At 40.4% G+C, this 12,233-nt stretch overlaps 2 protein-coding genes across 9 annotated transcripts; both read left to right on the top strand.

The window, feature by feature from the left end:
* Positions 1-664: 664 nt before the first annotated feature.
* Positions 665-4,340, top strand: LOC108751328 (RNA polymerase II-associated factor 1 homolog). The gene is made up of 8 exons (XM_018491433.1): positions 665-1,021; positions 1,169-1,261; positions 1,338-1,662; positions 1,731-1,874; positions 1,945-2,048; positions 2,266-2,482; positions 2,581-2,833; positions 2,925-4,340. The coding sequence occupies exons 1-8, from the start codon at positions 948-950 to the stop codon at positions 3,443-3,445; spliced, it is 1,731 nt and encodes a 576-aa protein (XP_018346935.1). The 5' UTR covers positions 665-947; the 3' UTR covers positions 3,446-4,340.
* Positions 4,341-5,358: 1,018 nt separating this feature from the next.
* On the top strand, positions 5,359-9,096 carry LOC108751416 (CCAAT/enhancer-binding protein gamma). Of its 8 annotated transcripts, none has more exons than XM_018491611.1 (4): positions 5,359-5,474; positions 7,993-8,085; positions 8,173-8,329; positions 8,606-9,096. In XM_018491611.1, exons 2-4 carry the CDS (start codon positions 7,993-7,995, stop codon positions 8,734-8,736), a joined length of 381 nt encoding a protein of 126 aa, XP_018347113.1. In that variant the 5' UTR covers positions 5,359-5,474; the 3' UTR covers positions 8,737-9,096. The 8 variants fall into 8 exon arrangements, with proteins under 8 accessions (XP_018347113.1, XP_018347111.1, XP_018347108.1 ...); XM_018491609.1 differs by having other exon boundaries at positions 5,359-5,483; XM_018491606.1 differs by lacking the exon at positions 5,359-5,474 and adding an exon at positions 5,494-5,608.
* The last annotated feature ends 3,137 nt before the right edge of the window (positions 9,097-12,233 follow it).

Genomic DNA, 12,233 nt, shown 5'->3' with positions numbered 1-12,233 from the left:
ATGTATAAATATTATATATCTATGTGTATATATATATATGTATATATAAGTGACATAATTTATGGGACACGAAAACATATAGTCTTAAATCATTAAAGACATTAACCAATCACAATCGAGAAGAATAATCGATTATGATTGATCAATTTCTTATATTATAGCTTCAGACGTAAAGTTTAGTTATAAGTCTGTTATGGAATTAATCGAAATGGATTCCGAAATTATTAGGTACGCAATGAAATATAGGATGGGAATTTTTGAAACATGACGAACCAATCAACGTGCGACTTTCCCATGTCATGACTCTTATCACCGACACATGAGATAGTAATTAAAAGATGGTCGGCTCTTATGGAAGTTTGCGTGATTGTCAAAATTTAAGTGATTAAATAAAAATAAGAAACTAATAATATAAATACTAATTACATGATTTATTAGTTTCGTAAACATGCATATATATTCAAAACTTATAATAATACTCGTTTTTTTATTTAAATTTTAATGTTATCATCCGAGTTTGATTATCAAAAATATAAAAAAAAAATGAATGGAAGATGTCGCCACGTACTATCGAATTTGGAAGTTTTGTCGATAATACAGATCCGGCTACAGTATCCCCTTAAAGATGTCGCCACGTTGTCACGCAGCAAATAATGGTTCCTTCCTATCCGACCCATTCCTTCCCAGTTCCCAATTTCCTTCACAGCACTTTTTTTTAGCTATTTCTAGCCCTACTTCTGCTAAGCATACCGTAGTCCCACCTAACCCTTGTTTGCCCTTATTTCATAGTAATTGATTGTAATTCACTCGTAATGCTGTAATCAATTGCGTAATATACAATGTGGTTATATAGCACTCGATGCTTTTGGCCGCATTCAAATTGTGTCATCAGTGTTGAATAGTGTTATTGATTGCTAGAGATTTGTTCAGGACGCGCTATAAAAAAAATGGCACCTACCATTCAAACCAACAGTAATCAAACTGACCGGGATAAACGCGTGGCCAGGCCAGCAGAGAAGCGGTAAATAAGCAAATAAGCACACCAGCGTATACGATATATATATGTGTATATATATATATATGTGTATGTGTCGCGAATCATTGAATCATTACTATCATAAGCAGTACAACTGTAATGTTGCTGTATATTATTGACCTGCTTTTTCAGATCTGAGCTCATATGCAGAGTAAAATATTGTAACACGCTGCCGGATATACCGTTTGACCCAAAATTTATAGCTTATCCCTTTGAACCGACCAGGTGAATAACGTTCAATCTGTCAAACTGTCGCTTATGTCCTTTTGTCTTGTAATAATTTGTCATATTTGTAATACAGGTTTATTCAATATAATCCAACCTCATTAGAGCGTAATTACAAATATGAAGTATTGACAGAACATGATTTAGGTGTAGAAATTGATTTAATAAATAAGGATACGTATGCGGGGGATCCAAATGCTCAATTAGATCCAGCTGACGAAAAGCTGTTGGAAGAAGATGTGCTCACACCTCAAGATTCTAAACGTTCTCGGCATCATGCCAGGAGTGTTTCGTGGTTAAGACGCACAGAATATATTTCCACGGAAAGCACGAGATTCCAGCCACAAACAGCAGACAAGGTCGAAGCCAAAGTTGGTTACAGTATCAAAAAGAATTTCAAGGTATGATGTATATTGAGCAAAATTTGTAGCGTATTTGTGTATTTTCTAATTCAATTATTATTAATCAGGAGGAAACGCTGTATATGGACCGTGAGAGTCAAATAAAAGCTATAGAAAAGACATTTGAAGACAATATAAAGCCAATTGAAAGACACTACAGTAAACCGAATGTAGTACCTATAGAAATATTGCCAGTATATCCAGACTTTAAGGTACCATTGCAACGTCTGTCAACAATATTGTCATTACATATGTACAATTATAATTTTTACAATTTTTTAGTTGTGGAAATATCCATGTGCGCAAGTTATATTTGATTCTGATCCTGCACCAACTGGTCGATCTGTACCAGCACAGATAGAAGAAATGTCACAAGCCATGATAAGGTATAGCTTTGCTCATTCTCTCTCTCTTACACACACGCGCGCGTGCGCGCATGCACGCGCACGCACGCACACACACACGCACGCACGCACGCACACACAGAGTAATTTTATGCAATTCAAAAGGAAATGTGTATTGAAAAATGTTATTATTTGCCAAACTCAATTAATTTAGATATTATTAGATTATTGTACAAGATAATCATGATTCTTCTTATAGGGGTGTGATGGACGAGAGTGGTGAGCAATTTGTAGCTTACTTTTTGCCGTTGGAAGAAACTTTGGAGAAACGCCGACGAGACTTTACTGCTGGTATCGATTACGCTGATGAGGAAGAATACGAGTACAAAATGGCTAGAGAATACAATTGGAACGTCAAGAGCAAAGCTTCGAAAGGATACGAGGAGAATTATTTCCTCGTGATAAGACAAGACGGGGTATATATATGAGCGCTGCACTATTATATATGCATAATTTCATATGAGATGTGTTATAATTTTGCGATTTGTCACGTTAATCCATTGGTGTATCGCAGGTTTACTACAATGAATTGGAGACACGTGTGCGACTAAGTAAACGGCGCCAGAAGGTCGGACAGCAGCCAAACAACACGCGTCTGATAGTGCGTCACCGACCGCTAAATGTCAATGAATTCAGAATGCAAAGATATCGAGAAAAACAATTGGAACCACCAGGAGAGGAGGATGAAGACGAGGAGGAGGAAGAAGAGGAGGAAGAGGAGGAGGAAGAGGAGACTCAACAAGAGAAGGCAGATATGGTAGCTAAAGGTTCGTTCACACTATTCACTATGATACAATTGGATAGGACAGACTATCACTCTGAATCTATTTTTCCGGTAATCAGAAAATTTGTTTGCAGGTTCCGAAGCAGAGAACGAGGAAGGATCGACGCGTGCGTCATCAAGAGCGTCCTCGCAGGCGTCCAGTAGAAAGTCGCGATCTCGTTCCAAGTCTGGCTCAAGATCGAAATCGAAATCGAGATCAAGATCTAGATCTAGATCTAGATCTAAGTCGAGATCGAGGTCGAGATCGCGATCGCGTTCACGTTCGTTGTCGCGGTCACATTCGCCATCGAAATCTAGATCGCCGTCTCGCTCGCGCTCGCGTTCTCATTCACGTTCGCCATCTAAATCACGCAGTAAATCACGATCACAATCACGATCGCGATCACGATCACGATCACGATCCGGCAGTCCTCAATCGAGAAACACATCAAAGTCGAGATCTAGATCCAAGTCGAGATCGCGTTCAAGATCGCCTGCGAAATCACCATCGGGATCTTTGTCAACCTCATTGTCTGTGTCACCGTCAAGATCGAGATCCGGTACTGGTAGCGGTTCCGCTAGCGCGACCGGCGAAAGCGGCTCCGAAAGCGAATGAAGAGATCGCTAGATGCGCGATGAACAATACTAATGTAATTAATTCATTTCCACTTGAATCATTATTTCAAGGAATGTTCGTTTATACCATCGACATTTTTAAATATAACAATCCTGCCTGAATATCAGAATAATTGCTTACTGAAAGAATAAAAAGGAATTCTTTAATAATTATTATAAGTAATCGTTACAGGGTGTTCAGTGGTACGATCAAAGAAATAAATTACACATAGCCATATATACATATATACATATATACATATATATTTTATGCACTGAGGTAGTTGCTACGATAATCCGTAGATATAAAAAAAGAAATCCATCATTGTGTTTCGGAACAGATATAATTTTATGATATTTAATTTTGCGATATACTTTGGTCGAGAAACGAAATAAGAAAAAATAAGACTTAAATTATTCGAAGAGTTTTCCAATGCGATATCGACGACAAATCTGTTTTTATAATTTTTATTTGCATTTCTTCGTGTCGATATGCGTTCATTTTGATTTGAATGTAAACCAACTATATGAAGCGATTAAAAAAAGACATACTTGATAGAGCTATCTGTTATTTGATTAATATCCTGTGTAAGTTTTTTGATATCGTGAGAAGAAATCGCTCATATATTTGGATAAATTGAAGAAACGGGCGCAACGTAAATTGACGTAAATTTTCTCAAGAGTGCGAGACCAGAGAGAAACCTGAAAGTGATGAGGACATGGGGTGAGCGGCTTTTACTAATCGCAAAATATGCTTAAAATCACAGAGAGAAGCCTGAGAGCGGTCATTAGCCCGGGATTTAGCTGTTACTTTATTTCGAAGCACCTCTATATCCACAAAATGTGGACATTGAACTACATAGCCATAGCCACCGACGAGATATTATTAAAGACCGACGTCCCTCCCTCCGGGAGTAAGTTGACGTTCTTGTAAATATTGAATTAAGAATGAAAAACTGAAAATATTGTATTAATTTTATGATTTATTAGTTTAGTACATATTTATGCATTTAGAACTCGATATATAATAATACGATATAAAATAATACTCGATTTCTCTTTAAAATTGTGATTTCAGTGCTATCGTTGATTATCAAAGTTGATTATCAACAGAAATGATAACTGCAGAGAAAAAAATTGTAATTTTTCTGCAATATATAGGATATTATAGCTTTACAAGTATGCATATTTGTTTATGGAACATTTATGTAATAAAAAATTATGAATTTAATAATGTATAAGCCAAATATTTATGTTAATAATAGCAAATTTATATGAATTGTCAGTAATGTCAGCGTTGTTCGATTACTTCCGGGCTCTTGAGGCCCTTTTTATACCACCGAAAATTTGCCCAGGGTTGACAGTTTTTAATAGTATCTCGTCGGTGCCACAACGAAGAAAACAACCCAAAAATTGTGGATATTACCGACCGGATCATGGACATTGGCTACGTAGTTCAATGTCCATATTTTGTGGACAAAGTGGCGCTTGAAAATAAAAATAAAGTAACAGCTAAATCCCGGCTGGGCATGGCCGCTCTCAAGTTACTGTAACTAATAGTAACTAACTAAGCAACTAAGAAAAGTAACTAGCTAAGCAACTTGGAAAAGTAACTAACTGAGCAACTAGGATACCGTGTACTACGTACCGCCTATTTCTTTCGCTGATATTACATGGAGCGCGGTTTGCGGTACGGACTAGTGACAAACTTACATTAGTATGAATTTTTGTAAATATATTAACTTATTTTTACGCACACTTTATCAATACTCTTATTTTTTTTAATAGATTTACTTAATATTTGCATTTAAAATTTTGCAATTAATTCCAAAAGTGCATAGCAGTGTATAGTAATGTGAGTTTATCACTAGTCCTAGTTTCCTAGTTAGTTATCACTAGTTATTGTACCGCATACCGCGTATCCCATGTAATCGCACCCTCAGTGAATGTCTGTCGCGGTGGTACCGGAGGCATGATGCTACCGCTTAGTGCCGTTGCTGACTAACTCTGAACTCTGACTCAGCTGACTGGTGAGTCAGGTAAGTGGTGGCACTGGCTACTAGCTGGTGCCGTACAGTGGCTGTGGTTAACTGGTTACTAGTGGTTACGTTACGTTCGATCACGTTGGGTCACTTTGGATCATGTTGGATGAAGCTTAAGCGAGGTAGTTTAACGAGGATTTAACGAAAAGTACGAGCGTCGAGTAGGTAAAAGAGAGTCACGTGGATAATGAATCTCACGTGCCTGCGTATATACGCGATAATGTGTCGGGTGTCTCGTGCGTTGTTAATTGAACATTTGGTTGGTGTGATTACGCACTCTGTAGTCGCTAGTCCGTCTCTCTTCGTACCAGAATTAATTTCTCTCTCTTTCTCTCTCTTCTAAGCATACATGTACATGTTTAGTCAAATATATATGTGTTCAAGCGTGCCGGAAAGGCGCAATTTAAATGGATCGATACAAGTGGATAAGTTGGCGTACCACGCGTTCCGAGAGAATGCAAACAGAAAGCAGCGATAGATATTGTTTCATTTCAAATGTTGTATTCGAGACGAAGGAGAGGGAACGCCGTTCACATAGTACTTGGTATCGTATCCAAATTATCGTTTGAATATGAGCAACTTGTCACATATACTGAAAACATTGACCCTGAGAGAGAGAGAGAGAGAGAGAGAGAGAGAGAGAGAGAGAGAGAGAGAGCGCTAATTACTGTCTCTTTTTTGCTCTTTCCTCTCTCTTCTGCACAATCTTACTCTGATGATACTGCAATTGACTGCAATGATCCACGCATTCGTTTCACTGCGCGAGATAAACAAGTCGATGGACAGTTTTATGTCCGTATTATCGCGTCGCGCACAATTTCATCAATCATCGCGCATTCCGCGAGTGGAACGGAAGAGAAAACTGCGACGAGAGAGAGAGAGAGAGAGAGAGACGTATCCGTTTGGATCTCTCGATGATGTTTGTATCACGGGAACCGAAACCGACGAGGACGTAATCCCGACCGGGCCGGTGAGTAGAAGTAGATCCGCACGATGCGGATGACCAATGGACGAGAAGGAAGAATCGCATGGATACCATTCGCGGGGAAAAAATAAACTTGTCGGAAAAATGATAGAGCGAGACGGCTGTTTTCCGACGCGGTCGGATATATAATACGTCGACATATATATATATATATGTTTCGATGTTTTTCATTTATACATACATATATATGTGACGGAGTGTATTGCGCACCAACCAGCACGAACGATCGCCGCCGCGGTCGATGATGTCAGATTTATATAAGAGTTTAATGTTATCAATTCGCGGAAACGAGCCGAGCGGGCACGATTGTAAGGCTGACAATGCGAATGAAATCATTGCGAGATCTTCCAATATATATTTGTAAAAAATCCTCTCATCCGCAGATTCGTTAAGTTAAGTGAAACGAGATCGATATTCTCGAGAATGCCATCTTTTTCTATTTATGGCATTACTATTCGGCGATACTTCATGAAATTGGAAAGCATCATTGCAACGCGAAAGATTGAATTGAAATAGGATTGATTTCTCAAAATTGTACTTGCCATATACTCGTATAATATATAAATATTTCAAGGATTTCATTGCACGACACTTTTACATGCAATGCAAAATGTATAAATTGTTATGTTATGAGTTTTACAATTGTTAATACATCTGCAGACAGAAGTTTATTTTGATAAATGAAAAATATACATATACAAGCGAGACGGAAGCTTTGGTGCAGTTTAATGCAAAAACGCAGGCGAATCGATGATTCATAAATAGTTTACATAGATGACACGCAAGACATGTATTATAATCTAGACATTTGTACGCGTTTTGAGATTGTTACGCAGAATTCTGATTAATTGAAAGAAATTCTGTGGCCGCGCAGCTGACGATGAAAAATCGAAAATGACAGGTTCTCTTCTTAATTTAAGCCGCAGTCGCGATTTTCGAGAATTTCGAGTCGAGGCTGTCCTGGCTGTCATCTCGACTGACGCACGCGGAGGTTTCTTTTCATAAAACAACGATTTCGAGGCATGGCCTTATTGAGTAAATACCGTAAATACGGAGCACATTGGCTTTACGCGATAGTTAACGTAAAATTAACGTAATGAGTCTGTGCCGGACGTTAAAGCACAAATCGATATCAATATTTGTCAAGCAGCTACTTCTCTAAGGAACAAATCGCGATCGTTAGCGTGACGCGGTTGAAAACAATTGCGATTTGCCACTGTATGTAGATATGTAGATGTTTAAGCTGTACGAAAAAAAAGATATAGTTGAAGTTTGAAGTGTTCTTGGAGCGAACAATCGTCAAGTTCTAAAATAAAGATGCAGTATATTGTTAAACAGCTTAAAAGCTGCTGTTATGTACATTTAAATTTGAGATACGTTTCACGTTTAATTGTAAGAAACGAGAGAGAGAGAGAGAGAGAGAGAGAGAGAGAGAGAGAGAGAGAGAATGTTAGGTATCTTTACTGTCCTTCTCATCTCAATTTGTAACTAACCGAGACTTGTCTTTGCATGTTAATTTAGATGCCGAAAAATAAAGAAAACAGCAAGCGAAAAAAGCAAATGGAGGACGAGGGCGACGAGGATTATCGAAAGCGGCGAGATCGGAATAACCAGGTAATCTATCAGTTTTGCATGTAAATTGTTCACGTTATTTGCATGTGTATACTATATATATCATCGTTGTTCTCGCGTTGTTCACAGGCTGTGAAACGATCGAGAGTGAAGAGTAAATTACGTACACAACAAACCTTGGAACGAGTAAATCAATTAAAAACGGAAAACGAATTGTTGGAGGAGAAAATTAAAATGCTCACCAAGGAGCTTGGGTTTCTCAAGGATCTTTTTATTGCACACGCAGGTAGGTATATCGTCATTAGGATATACAAAATTATTGTCAAATTATTGTCAAATTATAAATCTTTTGATATACCTATACAAACAGTTTGTAGATTAAGTATATATTATTATATAGAGAATTTCTACGAGAATTACTACATCTTGTACTTTATCTCTGATATATACGAGTATATTCATTATAACAACACACGATTCTAGTTGATTATTTGTTTAAAAATAAGTATATTAGTTAAGTATACACATACACGCACAACAGATTTTATTGTTTTACTTTTAGGAGGAGGTTCTGGTCAACACTCGATGAACATTCAAGATCTAGATCTGAATTCTCTCCTGGCGGAAGAAAAATCGACGGAAGAGTCATCGGTTGTAAAGACGTCAGTTATCAGGTCGACCTCCAAGCTGTAAACCTATATAAGCTCCACGTGAAGAAATCAGCGTGGTATTAAATTTGAAAAACGCGAGACAGTATTTTGTCTTTGACTCGCTCGATCAAAACAGAGACAGTGGACATCTTGGAAAGATGTTGACTTGAAATTCATTGAAAAAGATTCTAGATGCGAAGAGCGTTTTCCGAAGGCGGGTTTTCCAAGTTGCAGTGCATCGTCAGTAAATTATCGTCAGTTAAATTTACAACTTGTCGAAAACTGATGGAGGCAAGAGTGATGCAACTATCGCATACAACTCACGATAAATTTGAGTACGAAAGTATTCATTTTAATTGTTAGCCAGTGGTGAAAAAGTAATGTGTGTGTGTGTGTGTGTGTGTGTGTGTGTGTGTGTGTGTGTGTGTGTGTGTGTGTGTGTAAACGGTACACGATACCACCCAAAAATACCACCAAATATGTATATGCTGCAGATATTAGAGCATTATACATATGTCACACGCGACCGTATCTTGTACTAACGTACTGTATTCGCGCGAGATGTGCTTTTACTGTGAGTTATTATTTACATATACATATGGAAATAACAAAAGGGGAATTTTCTTTTGAGCATTTAAATCAAATAATGAATTGGTGACATCATTAAAATAGTTATTTTATTGATTGTAACATACAAATACATATGTATATTATATGAATATAATTTTTCGAAAATGTTTTTACTTTCGTAGAGGAGCGTTTTCGATATGTATCCAACTATTATTAAATTTGATTGCTTCAGCGACAACGTTGGTAGTTTTTCCTAATATAAACAGCGCATTTAAATTGATTGCGTATTGAAAATACTTATTTCAAGTGTTCTTTTCTTCCGATTATCAATACTTATTAGGGCTAATTAAAATTTGCTAGTAATTAGACTCTTCCAATACGTTACTAATAATACGTTTTATACGTTACATTCGAACAATGTAAATGAAACAACAAGAAAGTTATCGTTGTGTGGTTTGAAATTTGCTTTGAATACCATTAGAAACGCACAAATTTTTATTTTACAATATATACCGAAAGGCATATTTTTACGTGAAAAAAACAAGGTACGCAATTAAATTGCCAGTGATTGGCAAACACTCGGAGAATCGTCGACGGCCTCACCTGTACGCTTCTGTGTGTTCGTAAAATGTGCACATCATACTAACCGAATAAACATAACGTCTTGTATTCTGGACTAGCCGCATTTTCCTCTCGATAAAAATCTGGCCTCCTACATTTTTAGCATCCGGGAATATTAATCATGTTTCTCAGAATTTTCGTGGTCGTGAAGCAAGTGAAAGATAATTACTTACGTTAGTATAAAAAAGATGGAGTTACAGGACAACGCGTTACAGGATTCCAAATTGAGGTTTATTTACTCTTGGATATACGTGATGCTATTTAAAAAGTCAAGTAGAGTGAAAGAACAAAGTGCTTTTGATTATTAAATTTAGCGCTAAAAAAGGGAACGTGGTAAAAAAGAAAAAAATGACTCGAAACATCACTCGATGATAGTCCGGCATCGGAGTAAAGGGAAGACTCAGGGCACCTTGAATTTCGCGCACATACCTGAGTCGTCTGTATCACAGCACTGAGTGGGCCGTCGCGCGCTGCCCGCTGGTGCCGGTCAGGCCGGTCTAGCAGACGACATGTTGGCTGTCAGGACTGCCAGGAGCACCGGAGCATCGGAGCATCGGAGCACCTCGCCGAGTCGCCAGCGCCAGCGTCAGCGCCTCAAAGTCGAACGTTCGGCACTTTCGGCCGCGCGACTCGCGAGTTGATTTCTTCAAAAATACTTGGGAATACTTGAGTGAGGAGAGACATATGTAAGGACAGCGCGAGAGAAGGTACGCGAGGGTGCGGATTTTATTCCCCGAGTGTTGCCATGATCGTCGACGAGGAGGAGTTTACGGCATAGGAAGGGTGGAATAAAAGAGCGGAAGAAGCGGGAAAAGAACACGAAAAAAAAAAAGAAAAAGACGAGGGGCTCTGAGTTTTATGAAAAAGAAAAATGTCCTGTCGAGGACAAGATCTATAGGAGAGTGAGGAGGAGGAGAAGAGGGACTCGCGCGTAACTTATAGGTCATATCGACGAAAAGCGCAAAGAGGAAGTCACGAACGCGGGAAGGGAGGGGGGAGGGAGGCGGAGCAAAATTTTCCCTTTTTCGGCCAATTAGTGCTGTTGCACCGATCAGTCTCTCTGAAGTCTATCTATTTTAACTGTTGAACGTCTCGCCATCGTCATATCGGGGGAATAAAGAGGAAATCTGATTCGCGTCGAGGAAGCGAGGTCATACATTTTACGTGCAACACGCGCCGTGTGTCCCTCAACTAACAAATCGGATTTGCGTGTACATACATATCTGTCTTTCTCTCTCTCCCTCCCTCCCTCTTTCGCTCTCCTCCTATCGTCCCTGTCTCTTGTGCCGGCCGTATCGCCGGAGACATCGCGGCGAGGGAGAGGAGGAGAGAGAGATAGAGAGAGATCTCGCCTCGCGCGACTAACGACACTAACCAATAAAGACTATAAAGACAGAGGGAAGGAGGGAAGGAGAGAGTGTGAGAGAGAGAGAGAGAGAGAGTCGTGTTCCGCGTGGTTTTCCTATACGTGTGCGGGCGTGCGTGCGTGTCACGGGAGCAGCCTCAAGTGGCCTGAAGTAGTCTCCATGTGAACGGAACACAGATTCGCGCCGTGTCTCGATCTCTCGACCTCTCGACCGCGGAGGTAACTTTGGACGTCTCCGTCGTCATTGCACTCCTGACTCGACCAATCGTCGCCATCGTCGCCGAGTAGCGAGTGTCACGCGCGTTTGCTACTGTATATGTGTTCTGAACTGGACAGTAACGCCCGGAGGTGACTGCCGGCGGTGAGGCCACCATTGCCGTCGATAGTCGACGTCGACATCGACATCGACATCGACATCGTCCGTCGTCGCCGCAGTTGGCCGCAGTTGGCCGCAGTCGCCAGTCGGCTGAGTCGGCTGCTCGGTGTTCGGCAGTCGTCGACACCCCGCCGAACGAGACGTTCGTTTGTCCCTCCCTTCCTCCGTTTTCTTTCTCTCTCTCTCTCTCTCTCCTCTCTCCTCCCCGCCGCCACGCCGCTTCGATGTGAGCGGTGAACAAGCGAGAGAGGTGGTCGGCGCGCAACACCGCGCGAGAGGGAGGGAGAGAGAGTGAGCGCGACACAAGGCTCTCTCGCACTCGCAATCAGTCTCGCCCGGCGCGGAGCGGAGCACTGTGGAGCACAGAATTTATGGTGTGTGATGGTATGGTTCCGCGGCCAGTGGAGGCCGTCAGTGATAGAGTGTGCTCGTGAGAGTCGTGAGTCGTGAGTGCCGCCGCTGCCGCTGCCGCCGTCGCCGTCGCCGTCAGATACACGCGTGTGTTTATACGTCATAAGTGAGAGACGGACAAACGACAGAGCAATCGTCGTTTTCACCGTTGCTGCTATCGCCGTCCCCGCCATCGTCATCGTCGCCGTCGCCGCCG

This window comes from Trachymyrmex septentrionalis, unplaced genomic scaffold, assembly GCF_001594115.1.
Source record: "Trachymyrmex septentrionalis isolate Tsep2-gDNA-1 unplaced genomic scaffold, Tsep1.0 scaffold44, whole genome shotgun sequence".
In the NCBI taxonomy this organism is placed as follows: domain Eukaryota; kingdom Metazoa; phylum Arthropoda; class Insecta; order Hymenoptera; family Formicidae; genus Trachymyrmex; species Trachymyrmex septentrionalis.
This window is presented reverse-complemented; position numbering and strand designations above follow the sequence as displayed.

What these genes read in the sequence shown, in the direction of transcription:
- LOC108751328 (XM_018491433.1), top strand. Translation starts at nt 948, where the DNA reads ATGGCACCTACCATTCAAACCAACAGTAATCAAACTGACCGGGATAAA. An exon ending in CAGTATATCCAGACTTTAAG is followed by an intron (nt 1,875 to 1,944) that starts GTACCATTGCAA and finishes ACAATTTTTTAG; the next exon opens with TTGTGGAAATATCCATGTGC. An exon ending in TCGTGATAAGACAAGACGGG is followed by an intron (nt 2,483 to 2,580) that starts GTATATATATGA and finishes GGTGTATCGCAG; the next exon opens with GTTTACTACAATGAATTGGA.
- LOC108751416 (XM_018491604.1), top strand. Translation starts at nt 6,202, where the DNA reads ATGATACTGCAATTGACTGCAATGATCCACGCATTCGTTTCACTGCGC. An exon ending in ACGTAATCCCGACCGGGCCG is followed by an intron (nt 6,457 to 7,992) that starts GTGAGTAGAAGT and finishes ATGTTAATTTAG; the next exon opens with ATGCCGAAAAATAAAGAAAA. An exon ending in TCTTTTTATTGCACACGCAG is followed by an intron (nt 8,330 to 8,605) that starts GTAGGTATATCG and finishes TTTTACTTTTAG; the next exon opens with GAGGAGGTTCTGGTCAACAC.